The sequence below is a fragment of the Amblyomma maculatum genome, chromosome 4 (genome assembly GCF_055883805.1).
Source record: "Amblyomma maculatum isolate TAMU_Amacu chromosome 4, ASM5588380v1, whole genome shotgun sequence".
NCBI lineage: Eukaryota > Metazoa > Arthropoda > Arachnida > Ixodida > Ixodidae > Amblyomma > Amblyomma maculatum.
This window is the reverse complement of record NC_139347.1, coordinates 176,897,637-176,918,569: the sequence shown is the minus strand read 5'-3', so window position 1 is coordinate 176,918,569 and position 20,933 is coordinate 176,897,637. Positions and strand designations below refer to the sequence as shown.

The window sequence follows — 20,933 nt, the reverse complement described above, 5'->3', positions numbered from 1 at the left end:
TTGCTTTCAACATCTCAGTTCCTAATTTGTTGACATTGACTGTTTATATGATCTTGCATTTTATGACACCTTCGTTTTGGTTGGTGTATCTTTAGTGAACTATGTTTATGCATGCTTCTCTTTATTGCCTAACCAGACTGGTGCAAAACTGTGATGTGTTTATTTTTCCTATCTGTTTCCTTTTTTATATTCTCGAAACCCCATTCAAAGTTCTGTATGTGGTTATTGAGATAAATCTCAAGAAGAAAACTATCATTTGAAAATGTGCAGGAATATGTATTGTTTGGTGAATGCATGCATGACAGGGCTCTTCAAGACATAAAAAATGCTGGTATTATTAGTAAGTTATTCTGCTCAATGTGTAAAAGGTAATAACACTTTAATATGAGATAGGTGATGTATTGCATGTCGCAAAATAAAAAATGCCTTTTAGTGCAAAAGGTGATAAAACACTGACACAGAGCAGGTGCTAGCTGCCGAGTGGAGTTTGCAAGGCATACCCTGTGTGATGCCTGAGCTTTAAAGCATACAAACGATTTCCTGCTGAATGCAGTTCAAGAAAGGCTGCTTGTGTGAATTCGGAAATTTCGAGCGAGGTAGTTGCTAAGGTAGTCAATTTATTTCTGAGTGCTGTGTGCTTGCATAAGGCCTGCTGACGGGCTGCGGGAAATCTTCTATTTCAGTTGGCGGAACAAAGGCACCCCAGGACTCTTCATACGACTCTAAGTGCTGTTCACAGAAGTTGTGTAGCACCCAAGCTGTGAGGGTAATGGTAGGCACAAACTTGTAACTTATGTCTGTGCGCTTTAGCAAAACACGCCAACGCCCCTTTAACCTTCCAAGTGCCCGTTCCAAACATTCCTACTAGTGCTGTGGTACACATTGAACGACTCCGCTTCTTTTGATAGCCTCCCTGAATAGCCGTTCAAGATCCAGGGCACGGACAGGTATGCAGGGTCGGCAAGAAGCATAAAGGGAAGAAGTTTTCCTTCAAAGAGACGGTTGCCCTTTGGCATCAGCTGGTCACTGCTCTTGTAGAGGTTTGCCATTTTAAGCGCCGTGGAGTCATGTGCACTGCCTGGCGCAAGGCATGAAATGCAGCGAAACCTGAGGTCACAATAATAGGTTACACTTAGAGGCAAAGAAGCTCGTGAAGGCTATTATTTGCACCAACTTATTAAGTGATGGAGCACTGCTGCAAAGTCAAAATATTCAGTTCGTATCACTGTCAGTGGCACACCAGCAAAGCAAAATTAGCATGCAAAGTAATGTCACAAGAGGAAAAGTTGAGAAACGTCCTGAAAAAAAGTCTCCAAACTATTTTAATTTAACAGAACTAGTGCACGCGCAAGATGGTGCATAGCTTTTGAAAGGAAGAATGGCACAAAGAAGACAAAGCCAGGAGTCCTGTGTCTTTTTTTACTTTCAGCGTGTTTTTTTAGTGCTATTATTCCTTTAAAAACAATGCTAGATTGCATTTGATACATTTGGTGGTATCAGTGCCATATTTCCAGTGGGCTTACAATATATCGGCATCATGATGTGTACACATTGGTGCAGCTAAGGTTTTTTTTCTTTTAGCTGTGTCAACCTTACTGTACTGCAACCTTCCATGTAATTGCACATGCTCCAAAGAAGTATTGAGGTAGTTTCTATTACACACTTAATAGTCATAGAGCTAAGACAGATGATGGAAACGGCAAGACATACAAGGTACGTTTAGCTCCTTTCTACATCTGTTTGTGTTTTACTTTACCTAAGTGCAAATTATAAATACATAGCTTTCTCAAGATTTTCGCTATTTCAATTTAACAAAAAAGGGTATAAAAGTAGTTGACCAGCGAAACAATGCAGGAAATCTGCAGAATTCGCAGTTCTTAAAGGCAACACTGTCATTAATAGACGTCCCAAAGTTTAAACGAAATACGATACATTCGTTATCATGATAGTTAATCACAATAATCATACTTTGTGAGGGTTGCTATCAAACAATGCCTTGTTTGAAAATTCACTGTGGCTCTTTTTGTACATCAACATGACCACTAAATACTTGGCTTCGAAGAGTACTGATTGCACAAAGCAAAACCAGCATGATTTGATATCAATTTCCAGAAGCTTTGAGTCAATATTGTGTGCTACGAGAAAGCAAGCTTTTACTCCCAGTAATGAATGAAGAAATGGACTTACATGCCACGGTCGTCCACAACTGCCTGCCTTTTGTATGGTGCCCACAATTTGCGATTGATAAAATCTCTATAGGCTTTTCTAGGAGCAGTGATAGGTATGTGGGTGGCATCGATGGCACCACATATCTGTGTGATGTGGCACTTTTCGCTAAAATTTATAGATATTACTGCAGCCTCTTCGCTTGTAGGCATGTAGATGTATTGTTTGGCGAGATGCTTTTTTACAGTGCTGCATAAAAGGTACACGAATTTCTGTACAGTGCTTTTGTGGACTCCAAACTGGTTTGCCACTACCCTGTACTCACAGCAGCTAGCCAGTTTGTACAGGAAAATGGCAATCCGCTTGTAAATAGGCACTGGCTCTCGGACAAAATTGCTCTCCGGCGACATGAATTGAGCAAGGGCGGCAACCAATTCACAAACAATTGCCCTTGACATTCCGAAATTTTGCTTTCATTCACTGTCATCAAAGTTATTGCATACAATGTTATCCAAACAATCAGTGCTCCTTTTTTTGTCCATGCTCGGCGTTTTAGTGATCGACAATACCAGTTGTTGGGCGAGTTGGTGTGCACGGTGATCCATAATAACAGCGCGACAGACGGGACGTGGAGGAAAAGACGACAACACAGAGCGCTGAAAAAAAAATTGTTCCGATATCTTAGCTATCAAATAGGCTTCTATTATTTCCCTCGTTAGCGTGTCGCGGTTCTTTTCTGCCTTTGGGTGCCATTGTTCCCAGTCCTGAAAGATGCATGGTGTTACCAGTTTAGCACATCTTTTACTACCCTTTCCCAAATATGCTGAAAACGGACTGTAGTGCGCGGCATCGCAGCCATAATCCTAAACTAGTGGTCCAAAGTGTTGCTAGAGCAGTACGCCTAGTTATGTCGCCATGCCGCAGAAGGTACTGACTAGCAGAAGAATATTGCTTAATTTTGAGTATAATTTTTATTATTCACTTCTACCTATATATACCGCGAGGAGCATTTGTCAAAGAGCAGTAATATATACTCAATGCGTGTGACGAAGCGCCATAAAATAAAAACGCGATATTCGCTGATGCAAGGCGAATCCAGGCATATGTCCGCCTTGTGCGTACGCACGGGGTTCGACGTGCCACTGAGAAATGTTTGCAGGATTTTGGTTCCTCACGCATAGATTAAGGTACGGCTGAGGCGACCAAAGACTTTTTTCAAGGAATTTCACCCTAAAAAAGCCGAGCACCAAGACGAGCAAAACCTTGTGAATTCGTTAAAGAGAAAGGAAACCGTGTGAAATTGGCGGTACTGAGATAAACACAGGACCTCGAGATTGCGATGCGAACGCTCTTATCGTGAGGCCACCGCATCGCGCTGTTAAATAGCAGTAACTAAAATACAGGAAAGTGTATTCCCACACTGCGGTACGCGCGCTGCATTTTTTGGGGGGTCTGCTCCTACTGTTCAAACGCATAGTTATCACTAATGGTGAACATATGTAGCTTGATCCTTTTGGCACACCGCATAAACCGCTCTATTACAGTCTCTGCACACGAAGATTAAAACAGGCGTAGAAAAATGGTTACTAACCATGCAAAACGGCGACTTCATGGTCGGACCAACCGGCGGTGAACGAGGCTAGGCTATGCGACGTGATGGTTCGTATATGTTGACAACGAGCCCGGTGCCGAAACATCACGTCAGATATAAGGATGTTATTCACACTTATCCACGACACCAAGATCATCCTGAAATAAACTTGGTGCAGGGACAGGAAAATGATTAAGATCGAAGCAAACGACGCAGCCATCGCGAAAGCGCGGGAAAGCTTCGGCCAGAAAAGCGAACCGGAAGTGCCGGAAGCTTGCCCGATAACTACTTTTCCCGAAGCTAGGGGCAGCTGCGATATTTACTCGCTAGGAAGCGAGATCATGTATACATCTGCGGGGTCGAGTAAGTGGTGACATCGCTTACTCGACGCTTACCCGACTCTGTACTGTCGAGTTCATGTATACAGGGCTTATAACGTACGAGAGAGACTTGTCCCAAGTCTTGTGCTGGGTATCTATGTACAGTGAAATCATGTTGGTGTTCGTTTTATTGAGTCTCTCCGTGAGGCCATTCGTCTGCGGGTATAGGCAGTGGTTTTACGATGGCTCGTGTGACTGAGCTCAAATACGTCGTGCATAAGTTGCGCCGTAAATGCCGTGCCTCCGGTGATTACTTGGGACGGCGCGCCATGGCGCAACACGATTTTCTGCATTAAAAACTGGGCAGTCTTAGATGACGTGCCACGCTTCATCGCCTTGGGTTCCGCATACCATGTGAGATAGTCATTCACGACTATAATCCATTTGTTACCGACCGATGTCAGCGGAAATGGGCCCACAAGGTCGATGCCGATTTGGTCAAACGGTGTTCGGGGAGGCGCAATAGGTTAGAGCAAACTTGCTGGCTTGAGAGGCGGCGTCTTTCGACGTTGGCACTCACGACAGCCTCTGACCTATCGATGAACGGCGTCAGCAAGTTTAGACCAATAATCGGCTTGACGAACTCAGGCAAGTGTCCGTGCAAAGCCGAAGTGCCTGTCAACGCGCCGCGCGAACAATAGAGCGGCGCCGTCGCGTAAAGTTGCGCGGCGCTGTCGCTTCCCTCGATGAGGGCGCTACTGACGTAGAGGTCGAGGCGCACGGGTCGCACGGGTACAAAAGTCGGCTCGGGGCAGGAGCGCTATTATTCGCTAGCGGGACAACTGTTCTTAAACATGAATCGCGCATATTCGGCATATTTACTTGTAAGGCCGACATCCACTAAGCATAACAAGTGACCATGATACTTGTTAGGCAATAACACCAACGCTATATGACATTTTATGTCAGGCAGTTTCAAGAAATTGCGCATGGCTAGAAAAACTGCATGACTGCTCCGCTAGCGCCAATGATAATAGAAACATTACAATGCTAGTCTAAGCTGCAATAAAACAAAATTTAAGAAGAAAGGCACTAGCATTTATTTACGCATTTCACAACAGCAATTGTCCTACAAGAGTACCATGTAGACGTGGTGTGATGAATAGTTGCCACAAATAGGAAAAAATGTTCACAGTGACTGCTCACTGATAGCACTTCAGAAGCCAGCTTGATTTACAGATAATTGCAACAGCTGCATCGCAGTATGCCCTTGAGATCTGTAAGAACAATTTCAGTATAAGCTGTTACTTTCAATGATTCAGAGCGTCGTACAAACTTTGTTTTTTAACTTGAAAAACAAAAAAGACAAATATACGCGTTGCGTATCTCTCTTTCGATCACTCCAAAATAATCGTCACAATAGGCAAAGCTTGTGTTTTTGCTTTTTCACAGAATTGCGCAGTTAGCGAAAGAAAAAAAAAACTGCGCTGGAGCACGTGTAACATACCACACAGAGGAGCTAACCAATGAAGAAGTTAGTATCGCAGTCCAGAAAATACACGTGACGTCTTCATCTCGAGCTTGGCGCCCCGATCTCATCGTGGTGAATTTGACGTCGTGCACACTGGCCAAGGGTGCAAAGACGGCAATGAGGGCGGTGGTCCAGTCCGACCAAGTGGTGTAGCGGCCGCCTTCGTACAGGTGCCACGAGCGGGCGGCACAACAGCGATGGTCTCCCGCGACGGCGAGCACGGTATAGTGGGAGACCAGGCGGAACGCCGGGCAGCATCGTCCATAAGTTCAATCCACGCTTCGGTATCATCACAACCACTACGGAACAGCAGAAGAGGTGCCGGTGGAGTGGTACTGGGAACACAGGGGGCAGCAAAGAGCGGCCAAGCGCTGCAGTAAAAAAGGAGGATAACTCCCGGCGAGTGGAGAGCGCTTCGACAAGGAGTGCCAAGGCTGAATCCGCCGAGGAGGCACAGGCGCCGTGCCGGGCACGGGGCGAATAGAAGTCACAGGCACCGAGTAAGCCGGCCGTGTGACTGCACGGCCGCTTAGAAGGAGGCGCGGATCGGAGAAGTCCGGGTCTGGCCTAAAGTTAGTCGGCTGTGTAATTGTAAATGAGAACAAGCAGACGCATGGCCGCTCCTTGAAACAGCCTTCTTTATTCTCTCTTCCTCGTCTTCTCCTACTCTTCACTTCATCGTTTCGAAAAAACATCAGAGTATATATATATACTAGTTGAGTTTGCAGAGCGCAATAACTTACGAATCATGAATACCTTCTTCAGCAAACGGAAGAACCGAAAATGGACATGGAAAAGTCCTAACGGAGAGACTAAAAATGAAATCGACTTCATAATGTGTTCAACCCCCGCCATTGTGCAGGATGTAGAGGTAATCGGGAAAGTTCGATGTAGTGACCACAGGATGGTGAGGTCCCGAATTAGCCTAAATCTGAAGAAGGAACGGAATAGATTAGTAAGAAAGAAACCCATCAACGAATTAGCGGTGAGGGGGAGGGCAGAAGAGTTCAGGATCTCGCTACAGAATAGGTATTCAGCTCTAACTGAGGATGGCGACATTACCCTAGAGGCAAGGAACAATAATTTCAGAGATATCATTACTGAGTGCGCGGTAGAAGTAGGCGGTAGGATAGTTAGAGAGGATACCGGTAAGCTGTCTAAGGAGACGAAAGATTTGATTAAGAAACGGCAGAGTATGAAAGCTTCCAATCCAACAGACCAGATCGAATTGGCCGAGATATCAAAGCTAATCAATAAGTGCAAGGGGGCCGATATAAGGAAGTATAACATGGAGAAAATTGAGCATGCTGTAAAGAACGGGGGAAGCCTTAAAGCGGTAAAGAAGAAATTGGGCATAGGCAAAAACCAGATGTATGCGATAAGGGACAAGGCGGGCAACGTCATCACTAATATGGACAAGATAGTCAAAGTACCCGAGGAGTTCTATACAGATCTCTACAGTAGCCAAAGTAGTCAGGACCGTAATGAGTTTGGCGGTAGGGAAAAACAGTCAGACGTTCCACCAGTGACGAAGGACGAGGTCAAGAAAGCACTAGAAACTATGAAAAGGGGGAAATCAGCTGGAGAGGATCAGGTAACTACAGATTTGCTGAAGGACGGGGGGGATATCGTGCTAGAAAAACTGGCCACCCTGTATACGCAGTGCCTGGTGTCATCGACGGTACCGGAAGCATGGAAGAATGCAAACATTATCCTCATTCACAAGAAAGGGGACTCTAAGGACCTTAAAAATTACAGACCAATCAGCTTACTGTCTGTTACGTATAAGGTATTTACTAAGGTAATCACTAATAGAATCAGGACAACCTTAGACTGCAATCAAGCAAAGGATCAAGCAGGGTTTCGGAAACGGTACTCTACTATCGATCATATCCATACCATCAATCAGGTGATAGAAAAATGCGCGGAATATAACCAGCCCTTATACATAGCATTCATTGATTACGAAAAAGCATTTGACTCAGTTGAAACCTCGGCGGTGATGCACGCATTGCGAAATCAGGGGGTAGACGAGCCGTACGTGAAAGTGCTGGAAGATATATATAGTGGCTGCACAGCAACCATAGTTCTGCATAAAGAAAGTAACAAAATTCCCATAAAGAAAGGTGTTAGGCAAGGAGACACAATCTCCCCAGTACTATTCACAGCTTGTTTAGAGGAAGTATTCAGAGACTTGGAATGGGAGCAGTTAGGGATAAGGCTAGATGGAGAATACCTCAGTAATCTGCGATTTGCTGATGACATTGCCTTGCTAAGCAACTCGGGAGATGAACTGCAAATAATGATTGATGACCTAGACAGGAAAAGTAGAAAGGTAGGCTTGAAAATCAATATGCAGAAGACTAAGGTAATGTTCAACAGCCTCGGGAAGGAACAGGAGTTTACATTAGGTAGCGAAATACTGGAAGTAGTAGGCGAATATATCTACTTAGGACAGGTAGTAACCGCAGATCCGGACCATGAAAAGGAAATAACAAGAAGAATAAGATTGGGATGGAGCGCATTTGGCAAGCACTCGCAGATTATGACTAGCAGCTTACCGGTATCGCTCAAGAGGAAAGTATACAACAGTTGCATCTTGCCTGCACTCACCTATGGGGCTGAAACGTGGAGGCTAACCAAGAGAGTTCTACTTAATTTGAGGACAACCCAGAGGGCTATGGAACGAAAAATGGTAGGGGTAACATTAAGAGATAGAAAGCGTGCAGAGTGGGTCAGAGAAATAACTCAAGTTAACGACATTCTAGTGAATATTAAGAAGAAGAAATGGACATGGGCAGGACATGTAGTGCGAAGAGAGGATAACCGATGGTCGCTGAGGGTAACAAACTGGATTCCAAGGGAAGGAAAGCGTAGCAGGGGGCGACAGAAAGTTAGGTGGGCGGATGAGATTAAGAAGTTCGCAGGGGTCAAGTGGATGCAGCTAGCACAGAACCGGGTTAAGTGGAGAGATATAGGAGAGGTCTTCGCCCTGCAGTGGGTATAATCAGGCTGATGATGATGATGATGATATATATATATATATATATATATATATATATATATTGTAACGAGTACAAGGCAGCGATCACTGATCGGAACAGTTCCACGCACTACACTCAGTTTCGTCCTCTTTGTCCTCTTTTTAGAGAGGCACGCGGCATTACCCCCCTCTTGGAACGCGGCGACTCGACGCGTTCGAAGAGGGGGGTAAAATTTAAACGTAACCAGTAAATTCGCGATATTAAAATTAGGCTGAACACCACTTTTCACCAGATTAGGACGAGGTCTAATATTGACAGTATAAAGAGACAAAATTTTGATGTGCGGATATGTGTGGAAGTTCTGCGGAAGTGTCCTCTAGACGCTCCTGCGACATAAGCCTATTAATGAAATAACATCTCCCTCATTACACGCGTTAGCGTTGAAAAACGAGACCTTTAGTTCATAAATTAACCGGCTATTGTATGTGCATTGTATGCATCAGCAGTCGCTATTATATAGCATGTTGAGCGGAACCATGAAGTCAAAAAAGTAACGCGCATAACGGCGCAAAATGATCAGTGAATTAGGTGAGATTATCAGCTTTGTGATGCGCTTCCAAGCAGTTTCATGTCGCTTGGAACAAATGCACAGTAGATCGCAGAGGCAGCAGAGGTGATAGTGTTCGTCGGGGGAAGTTCTTGCGGCCGATGTCGTTGAACCAATTTTTCATTGGAATGATGTCCTTCTTCCCGCTCGGAAATGCAAAAAGAATGAAGCCTTTTTCACGACAGCTTGTGCAATTAAATATGCAGCAGCTCGGCATAGCGCTGCATTAAAACAGCGCGAATAGCACGAAGTGCAAGCGCGAAATGCTAGGGAGCTCGCTCCTACAAACGGCGGCTAGATAAAAAATCGCGCCAGCTAAAAATGAAAAACACAAAAAGAGCGAACGTTTCGCGCGCTTTTCCCGGGGACGGCCCGCGGAGCCAATCACCGTTGAGAAGAGCGCCGATGGGAGAGTTGAGAGAGGAAGATCTGCGAGGGAGCGCGGAGCGGCGGCAAAGTTCACAGAAAGTCGCTACTTTCGTATTACCAAGCGCTTTTAGCTCGTAGTCCCCGAACATCTCCGTGCCACCGTTCTACAGCAACTGCACGACGCGTCCACTGCGGGTCATCTTTATCGATCTCGCACGTACGACAGCGTCCGCCGCCGTTTCTTTTGGCCAGGCCTCTACCGCTCTGTTCGTCGTTACGTGGCTTCTGGTGACCGGTGTCAGTGACGGTAGAAGCACTCGGTAGTTCCGGCTGGATACCTGCAGCCAATCGACATTCCAGTAGACCCATTTTTCCGAGTTTGCTATTGATCTCCTCGGGCCTTTCCCACTCTCTTCGTCGGGGAATAAATGAATTGCGGTGGCCACGGAATATACTACGCGCTACGCTGTCACCCGAGCGATACCCACCAGCTGTGCAACTGACGTGGCTGCGTTGCTTCTCTACGACGTCATCCTGCTCCACGGTGCTCCACGCCAGCTGCTTACTGATCGTGGCCGTTGATTTCTTGCTCGAGTAGTCGAGGAAATTCTCCGGTACTGCGCCATTAAGCACTATTTCACCACCGCGTACCATCCGCAAACGAACGGTCTCACCGAACGCCTCACCCGCATGCTCTCGGACATCTTCTCAATGTATGTATCGGATGATCACCGTGACTGGGATGTTACTTTGCCGTTTGTAACGTTCGCATATAATTCCTCCCGTCACGACACAATGGGCTACTCACCCTTCTATTTTCTATTCAACCGTGACCTTCCCCTTCCGTTTGACAGCAGACTGCCTCCCCCAGTCAGTGCCAGCTCCTATGTTCGTGACACCATTTCTCGAACTGACGCAGCCTGTGTTATTGCTCGCTGCCGACTAGCTTCCTCCCAAAATTCCCAGAAACACAGCCATGATTCTCGTCACCGGGACGTCCACTACTCTCCGGGCTCTCTCGTCTTGCTCTGGACTCCCGCTCGTAGAGTTGGGCTTTGTGAGAAGCTCTTGCCGCCCTACGCAGGACCCTACCGTGTTTTACAGCCAGTCACTTCTGTGACATACGAGGTCACCCCTGTGTATCCGCCGTAACAGTCCGCTATTCCACGTACCAAGATCGTTCATGTCGCCCGAATGAAGCCGTACTACATCAGCAGTAGTTCGACATAATGCGCACCGGGACTGCGCTTTTCGTGGGGGATAATGTTACATATAAGCCCAGCATCGCTAGATGTTGAAGAAGACGACGATCAACGATAGTGACGCGTAAGGAAGACGAAGCTGTAGCAACGGTAGCTGGTGCTACGAGAAGGTTGGCGCCTACCCGAACATTCACCTAAGTTACCAGCCGTTGCGTTCTCGAACTAACCTTGTCGCCATGTATCAATGTATTATTTTCTCATGCATTTCACTCTCTTCTGTATTGCCCCCACCTGCTCCGAAGAGATCCAAGCAAATAATTAAATGCGAGTTTTTAGTACACAAAAACTTACTAAGTTTTGCTTCCAGTCGTCAGGCAGCGATTAAGGACTAATTGGGTGGCTAGAAAGGATTTCTTTAACTGTTACTTTCCCTGTGAGAGAATGGATGCTGTCTGTTGAGGTTCTAAATCGAAGTGCTCCTTTATTTGCAGAATTTAGAACGTTGGCTCATGTGTAAAAATGGTGGTCGACAAGGCAGCAGCGCAAATCCACCCCATATCAACAGTGTATACCACGTGTCCTCGGTTGTACGGAAAATGTGAGAAAAACACGCGAAGAAAACATTGCTGCGGATGAGTTTTGAACCCGTGCCTGAGCAAACAAATTAACGCCCCTAGACCAGCCACGCGATCACTATGCTGTCACTGCGTTTTATCTATTTACTCAAAATATATAATATTCACAGAAGAACCATCAGCCATGTTTGACTGAGATAACACAGGCGGTCATGATACGTGCAAGTGTACAACTGTCGCGTTTTAAAGCAAGCATCGTCGTCTTATGAAGTTCCAACTGCAACGCACTCTCGTGCTGTGCCGAGAACATCGTCATGTTCATGAAGATTTGTATGCGTCGTTCCTTAATTTAACCTAGGTAAATGCGGCATCACATGCATCATCTGGGCATGTGTGGCCAAGACCGCGAGCGTAATGCTGGGCGAATCCACCAGGTGGCATGACAAAAAATAAGGAGGACACTTAAACTCCACATTTAAGGGTATGGCGCGAGAGTGGAGGCTACCAACTCATATACATAAAGCACCCCTTCAACCAAGCCATGTAAATGCGCCGGCGTGGTGTAGGGGTAACGTGAATGCAACTGCCCCTTAACGCTGGTTCCCGATATTATACTCTCATAAGAAGGAGGCCCAAGTTGGCAGCTACTGCCAAACGTTTCGTGACGGCGCATGAATTCTGACTGCTCGAAAAACCTGGCGTAATGTATCTCTCGATACAAAAGAGGAGGCGTGCCATAGAGGAAGCCACTCTGGCATAAGACAGATACCGCAGCAGTGGCGAACAGGCTGCCTACAATGTGTAGACAGAGTGGCCCGTTGCCGAGAAGCTTACCAAGCTCGGAATCAAGCCAAGATCGCAGTGGCAGCGCAGTGAATGTCTAGCGAGCATATCGCTAATACTCTTGACTATGTTCAAGGATAGCTGAAACTGTATAATGTTTCCGCTCACAGTCAGAAATTCTTATACTTTCACTAAACCCAGCTTTGCTCAACAATTGCTGCAGAACAGCCACTGCGTGTATGGCAAAAAAGTTAAGAACCTAATTACTAATTGCTCAAGTGTAGTCACGGAAGCTGGATTTCACACAAGTCATCATATTGGGTATGCGATGCTCGTGCATTACTGTGGCTACATTTAAGGTTACAATGTCAGATCTGGAGGGTCATAGCTTTATCTGAAGAAACGGATGACGACACTGATGACTTAGACTCATCTACTTTGTTGCACGTGACTGAACATAATGTATTTGACTTATCTCATTGTTGCGAAGCATGGGAAAAGCAGCGATATAGACTCATCTTGGAAATTTAGTGACTGCGCCCTGAAACACAGAATAATGAAGCAGCATCGGACAGGAGGCGCTCAGGCTTGTTTCATGGGAGTGTAATAAGGAACAGCCTGTGCAGTTGCCCCATTTTGAAGATGAACATACGAGAACTAGACCAGCTCACATGCCGCTTCACTCAATCAAGTTTACTTTTTTGAAAAAAAGACGCGCCTTTCTGCAGGTCTCCCAGGGTGCACTACCGAACTGCTCTTTTATTAACTTGAATGCATAATAAGTATCATTGAGAAGAAAACGGAGCAATCCTCAAAAAAATGGCCAGTTTGTTGGTTTTTATTACATAAAGTGTTACACTGTAGAGCGATTGAGGCTGTGAGAGGAGCCAGAGTGAAATGCTCTGAAATTTCTTACTCTCTGGGTGTTCAACGCACGCTGATGCCTCAAAGTGCACGGGTGTCTTGTATTTCGCTTCCATAGAAATACGACCACCATAATTGATCTTGAACCCTCATGCTTCGGATAAGCAAGCGAGACGCTATCACTGAGTCACCGTGTTTGTACCCAAAACCTAACCTGGCGACAGCTACCTGCCGCAATTGATGGCATAAAAACTTAAGTGAATTGAGGATAAATACCTCTTGGGCAATTATTTTAACACCGACTTATCAGATTGGTGGAATGCATGCGTATTGTTAAACGCCTTGATTACCGGCATACGCATGGAAGAGCACGAAGAATGCTGACTCTAACAAATTCTTGTGCGCAATTTTCATTGCCCGACTTTAGGCAAACATGTGGCAACTAACAGCGATGCTGGGGACGATATTGAATACTCGTCTCGAATCGCCATCTCAACGGTAGCATTTGTTTTTATTTCGCTTAATATCTTATTGTGCACGTCTTCCAAGCACAGTAGATCTTGCGTATGCGAGCATGGCATGGGTACATTGGTACCGATGCCATCTAATCTCGCAAGATTTGAACATTGTTACCGAAGCTATCCCGTCCTTTTCTGATTGTTCCCGACCTTCAGCCAAAACGGCTGACTATTATTACGAGTTAGGGGTGATGATCAGCAAGGCGTTATCCTCTACCGATGGACGTGCACTGAAGCACGTTCTCGTGCCAAGTTCTTCTGTGTTTGATGTTGCCAGGACAGGATCTCTTTCATTTGTGCCAGACAATCGTATGCAACATCCATGTAAGACAGGGAATGCCAATCCCATCAGGCAGAAACCACATAGAGTGTCCTCAGCCGAGCGTTAAATTATTTAAGATCAAGTCCAAGAGAGGCTGCAGAAAGGAGGGATTCCTAAGTCTTGGAGTCAGTGGGCAGCGCCCGTAATACTATTGAAAACGAATAAATGGGGATTTTGCGTTGACTATCTTCGCTTGAATTCGGTCACGAAAAAGGACGTGTACCCACTGCCACGCATTGATGACGCTGTGGACTGTCTGCGCTCTGCATCGTTTTTCTCGTCCATTGATCTCCGCTCCGGATATTGGCAAATACCGATGCACCCGTGCGACAGAGAAAAGACTGCATTCGTGACTCCTGACAGCTTGTTCGAATTTAATGTAATGTCGTTCGGCTTGTGTAATGCGCCTGTGACGTTAGAACGTTTCATGGATACGGTTCGTCGTGGCCTAAAATGGGATATTTGTATGTGCTACTTGGATGGTTTTATCATCTTTGGGACGACATTTGAAGAGCCCAACGAACACCTTGTAATCTTCCTTGACTGTGTTGGCAAAAGTGGACGCATTTTAAATACCGAGAATTGACTCTACGGAGAACGACAAACTCTTCTCCTTGGCTTCCTCGGGGATAAGGACGTCATTCGACCTGATCCGCAGAAGCTTGCTGCAGCTAGAGACTTTGAAAAGCCACGTACAGTCCAAAGTCTTCGGAGTTTTTTTGAACTGTCGTCGTATTTCTGCCGCTTTATCTATGGTTTAGCGCTCCTTGCACATCCCCTAACTGTCCTTCTGCACAAGGACTCGCCGTTTGTGTGGACACTAGACTGTTATTCCGCTTTCAATCAGCTGAAAGTTTCCTCTGACCTCGGCACCCCTTTTGCGCCACATTTGTCCTGAACGAACGAAACTAATAGTGGAAGTTAGCATAGGCGACTCTGAACATCTATGAAGTTGTTTCACTACGCTACGGAAACCCGTATTTTTTAAAACCTTGGCCCAAGCTATCCGGGACACCATAAACACACACACATACATATAATGCGCGCGCGTGTGTGTGTGTGTGCGCACATCCGTATTTCTGAAATAAACGCCAGTCGCTAACACCGCTTGTGTTCTTTTCTCGCTCCAGCCTGTGTTAGAGCTGTTCCCAACCTGCTCGCACATCAACACGCCCACCTCTGCACTCTTCTTAATAATCAGCTTCAATCATCTGTTTAAGGCACACACACATATATACATAGAGAGAGCGTTACGACTGACGCGGCTGTTCAACTTCACAGTTTATTTTGTCGACAGTTTTGAGAATGGTATAACCTTCCTCAGAACAAGCTTAAAATACCCAGTCTTCCAGTTTACAATACCCAACAAGACTGGATATTGTAAATTTGTTCTGACGATGGGAATACCATTCCGGAAACTGTCGGCATAACAAACTGTGAAAGGGAACAGTCGCGTCTGTCGTAACGCTCTACTTTATTCAGTGAACTGGCCCATTGAAGCCCTCTGGATACTGTACATATATATATATATATATATATATATATATATATATATATATATATATATATATATATATATATGCACACGTGAAGCAAGCGACACACACAACAACCATCAAACACCAAGAACACAAATAGTGACATGCGCGTCTCAGTCTACTAGTGCTTCCGTTCGCCTTCTAAGCAAATAAACTGTTTTCAAGGAGTATAATTCGGTTATCAGGTATTTGGTTATTTTTCGTTACTTGGTATCGGATTCATAAAACAGCTCAAATTTAACTATCACAAGGTGTCTTTGTAACAAACGTTTGCCTCCCACCAGAATTTCTCTTCTGCTATTTTGAACCGAAGAACCTCTGTGGTTTAAGGGTAGTGCAGCGCACCTATCACGCTGTATGAATGCCATGTGCTTTCTTCGAACCTCATCCAAATTAATTGGGTCGCTTTTCAGTTGAGTTACTTTCTTTGGTTGCGGTAAGCTCCTCAAGAAGTATGCCGCAAATTTAAATACTTTTCATTGGTTTCTTAACGTTTATGGCTCAATTGACTCTTTGCAATGTTGTGTGGAAATCTGGAATATCAAAATACGCTGAAGATATTGCTAGTGAATGTTTTCTTGCTTTAATTTACAGAACCTAGCTAATACCTTACACAGAAAGCAGAAAGCTTTTTTCAGGAAACACTCGTGATTCTTAAACAAGCGTTTCATGAAAGCGCTTGATAGCAGCCACCAAAATCTCAACAGGGCAGAAAGCCAGGCAAAGAAATGAGGTCCGTAACTCACGAAAGCTGTAATAACCGGTAGCGGACAAAGGGAGGTTAATGTTTGAATCTCGAAATGCCTCCCTACAGCATGCGGTGCCAGAGTCTCGCCGCCAGCAGCCGATGGAGCGCGGATGTGCGCTGCGTTTTTAATCGCATCTGTCGAATCGCATTTCTCGGTATAACAAAAAAAAACCTAAATCCTCCTGTCTCCGGCATCTATTCAAACGTGGCGTCATAAAGCGCCTGTTTAAAGCAACGTGCCAGATGCCAATGAGTTAGGAAAGAAAACTGGTACTTAAAAAAACTTTAGCTGTCAATAATTAAAACTGCTTGCATGCGGCAAAGATAAGGAAGGAAAATCAGCTTATTTTTGATTTTAAAAAACGTTTTTTTATTATAGATCACTTTCAAAATAAAGGCCATCAGAGAATGGGACTTTCAAGTAGAGGACATCTGAGATAAAAAAGACTTCAGTGCTATCGTATTTGTGAAACTTTTAGGAATACTCCCCGCTATCAGTTCAACGAAATCAGCTCTCTTATATCTCCAAGCTAAGGCGCAGATGAAAAAATGATTGACAGCACCTTGTGAACTAATTCAAAATATGTACGATGTTTCTCGGTCACGAAATTGTAAAAAAACGTTTTCTGTGACTGTGCTTCGGGTTTTTTAAATGAAATGTGCTCTTAACTTAAGTTTTGCTATTGAACCTTATTTGATTTTGTTTAAACTTTCTCTCTCTACAGATTCTAAGAAGATACAAAATAGAAAACCACCACGGAGACATCGGGTTCTGGACAATGATGACTGCTAGGCCAGAAAAAGCAGTCAATTTGAGATTCCTTGAACGAGGTGTTCTTTCTTAGAATGGCAGGCACATTTGTCAAGCTTTGTGATTTTCTGTAATGAACAATCTAATATAGTGGACACATTATCTTACGTGGCGTCAGAGCTTATATTGCATATGAGAAAGGACATCGTTATATACAGAGGTTCCTAAGCCTAGATCACGTACATAAAAGCCATGTGAGCGTCGTGCTAACGAAGCGGTGCTTCCGCAAGCTTGGGGGTATGTAGCATTCGAACTCTTCTTGCCTTTAGTGTACGTTCCGAGAATTCTCTTGACGTTGCTGTGCAACTTCAACTATACCCCAGATTTCGGATTGTTTACTCTGTGCGCAATAATTCTTAACAAACTAAAGGACAAATTGCGCCACTGATGTAAATTTCCAATAAAATTGATACTTATTATAAACAAAATATTTTTACATCTACTCTATACCCTTTATGCTTCAGCCAGGCTACAAAGCGTGCCACTACTTCAACTGCACTAACTTTTTTTTATTAGCGTACTCTATCGAAAGAAGTATCGTTGAGCGTACGTCGAGGAGAGCCTATTTCTAGGACATCATATGTGTGTTTGGTTTCTGCATGCACCGAACATTAGTTCTTGTTTAAAATGAAGGTGCCTGGCTTAATATCAGTACCAGTCATCAGAGTTAGAAGTGTAATTCTAGAATTGTAGTTTTAATTTATGCGTAGTGTCTGAATGAATCACTGCCGCTACCTCTAACCATGCCGGTGAACTTCAACGCATACACAGACGAACCGAATGGCCGTTGCCTTATTTAGTTAGACTTCAGCAGAGCAAGACCAGCCAGCAATAAAACGGTAGTTGCGTGAACTACTTTCGTCGCTTGTGTGCACTGCTCTAGCAGTACAGAACTGAAGTGGCTCCAGAGGAGCGATATGTAGGTGGCGAAAGTTCTGCGCCAACAGTATGCAACGAGGCGCTTTGCACAGAAGTCATAATCATCGTCATCAGCCTTACGGCACCAACTGCAGCGCAAATGCCTCCCTCCACACCCTGCAATCAGCTGAGTCTTCACGAAAGCCCAAAACAAATGAAGACTGAACATACATTATTCCAAGGATACAATTCCAGACATCGTCTTTTGAAGTACGATAAATCCTTATCGTGTTCGATCACAATTAATTAGAAATCGCCTTCCCCTGCAGTGTCGACGGCCCAAAAGAAACGGATTTTGTGCAGCTGATGCCGATGGGGTAAGCAGCTTCAACGAATAATGATTTATTTCAATGCTTTGCTCTAACAGTTCAACAAGTTTCGTTCATGCTTTCCGCTAAAAATTTATATAGTATATTCATAAATGTGCATTACATAACACCACCGACATCAATCATGCGAAACGTGCTGGTTCTGCGTTGCCGGTGTTGCAGACAACACATGGTACATTGACCTTGGACAACACGTAATCCTAATCGAGTTCTGGATAAATGAGGTAAATTGTGTTTATTCGTACATATATTGTTACACTGTAGTGTTTTGTAAGTTAGAGACGCCATTCACCATCTGTGTGCGAAAGTTCAGCGAGAATAAGTGCGAGGTTTTCGCTGTGTGCTTTCAGCGTTGAAACTGACGCTACATAGTTCTGCTCTCTAGAGACCTAAGAGTTCCATAGGCTGACGCCGTCTCATTTACTCGCTACTGGTCCCAACGTGTGAATGCAGTGAGTTCTCGAACATCTATGTTCTTTCTGTTATCTGGAGTGAAATCTGAGGGTGCTGCAATTCCGGATCCAGATAGCATCTACTAATGATAAAATGACACACTTCCTGGCGCGGGACAGGAGGATCTTTAAGGCGAAAGCCTTCAATGACTCATGCTGCCGTCGACCAAAGCTGATAAGATGACACGCTTCCTGGCGCGGGACAGGAGGACCTTTAAGGCCAAAGCCTTCAATGACTCATGCTGTCGTCGACCAAAGCTGATAAACTGACACGCTTCCTAGCGCGGGACAGGAGGACATTTAAGGCGAAAGCCTTCAATGACTCATGCTGTCGTCGACCAAAGCTGTCCACGCGAGCAGCGCACCTGAATGGTCGACAGAGAAGGAACGTCATCAGCCACCAAATTCGAAGCGACCAACCAGAAGTGTCATCTTGTCTAGTGTCCCTGCCATCTGCAATCCCACATTTGAACGCTCTTCAAGGAAAGCCACGCGACAGGAGCGATGGTGTACAGTCCAAACACACACTTGTCGGAGAAAGTGTGATACTGCATGCGCTTTTTCTTTCCTTAAAACGAATTATAATTATATGTAGCACTGCAACAAACGCCGACAATAGGTGAAAAATAAGAGGCAAATCATAGGAGAGAAAGGGTAGGCTTTCGTTATTCTCCTCTTAAGAGACATCTGAGATACCCTCTATTTCGTTTGGCCTACAGAGTGGCATGACTAAGATCAGGAATCCAAAAAACGTAGTTTGTTCGTGTGTGCTCAGATATACATGTTTGCTGAAGGGCAGATATATGAGCTGCCTAGTTCAGATGACGAGAGAGACCTATTCAAATGTCTGGTTTTGCCATTCGATGATGCTAACTTCTTTGTGCTGACGAGCTTGCGGGCTTGCTCGAGCAGGAAGAATAGACTGCCCCCCAGTCAGGATGTTGACGATGTACCGACATAAGAAGTACAGATACATGGAAGTTAGAAGATTGCCCGTTGAATGTATGTGGTGCCAGTGGTCTGTAAGGTCAGCCTATATTTTGATACATAGCCTCATCATAGCCTGACTACAGCCACTGCAAGGCGAAGGATTCTCCCATATTCCTCCAATTAACCCGGTACTAGCACAGGACCGGGTTACACACTGCATGCACACAGCTGTATCCACTTGACCCCTGCAAACTTCTTAACCTCATCCGCCCACCTAACATTCTGCCGTCCCCTGCTACGCTTTCCTTCCCTTGGAATCCAGTTTGTTACCCTAAGCGACCGTCGGGTATCCTTTCTTCGGCTACATATGTCCTGCCCATGCCTATTTCTTCTTGATTTCTGTAGAATGTCAGTGGCGAGTTATTTCTCTTACCCACTTTGCACATTTCCTATCTCTTAACGCTATCCCTACCATTTTTTTTTCCATAGCCCTCTGCGTTGTCCTCAACTTAAGTAGAACCCTCTTTGTTAGCCTCCACGTTTCAGCCCCATATGTAAGTACAAGTAATATGCTGTTGTATATTTTCCTCTTGGGCGATACCGGTAAGCTGCTAGTCATAATCTGGGAGTGCTTGCCAAATGTGCTCCATCCTAATCTTACTCTCCTTGTTATTTCCCTTTCATAGTCTGTATCTGCGGTGTTCTACTGTCCTAAGTAGACATATTCGCCTATTTCCTGTGCTTCGCTACCTAACATAAACTGCTGTTCCTTCCTATTGAACATTACCTTAGTCTTCTGCATATTGATTCTCAAGACTACCTTTCTACGTTTCCTGTCTAGGTGATCAATCATTCTTTGCAATTCATCCCCTGAGTTGCTTAGCAAGACAATGTCATCAGCAAATCGCAGATTACTGAGGTATTCTCCATCTACACTTATCTCTAACGGCTACCATTCCAAGTCTACGAATACTTTTTTCTAAGCAAGCTCGGAATAGTACTGGGGAGATGTGTCTCCTTGCCTAACACCTTTCTTTATAGGAATTTTGTTACTTTCTTTATGCAGGTCTATGCCTGTTAGTATTTCTTCTAGCAATTTCACGTACGACTCTCGTCTACACCCTGATTTCGGAATGCCTGCATGACCGCTGAGGTTTCAACTGAGTCAAATGCTTTTTCGTAATCAATTATATTGCTATGTAAAAGGGCTGATTATATTCCGAGAATTTCTCTCTCTCTCTCTCTCTCTCTATATATATATATATATATATACATATACAATACTGCCGCTCTCAATCGCTAGCCTAGCAGACGGGCAAAAGCATACATAATGTATACGTACATTACATGCATACATAACAAAGAATGACAGCAG

General features: G+C 44.7%; 1 protein-coding gene across 1 annotated transcript in view; it reads left to right on the top strand.

Annotated features, from left to right (window-relative positions):
* Nucleotides 1–16,963, top strand: part of LOC146193542 (putative cytochrome P450 49a1) — a 123,804-nt gene extending 106,841 nt beyond the window's left edge. The window contains exon 10 of the mRNA XM_084600576.1: nt 16,844–16,963. Coding sequence (XP_084456702.1) covers nt 16,844–16,963 — 120 coding nt within the window. The remainder of the gene's footprint in view (nt 1–16,843) is intronic.
* The last annotated feature ends 3,970 nt before the right edge of the window (nt 16,964–20,933 follow it).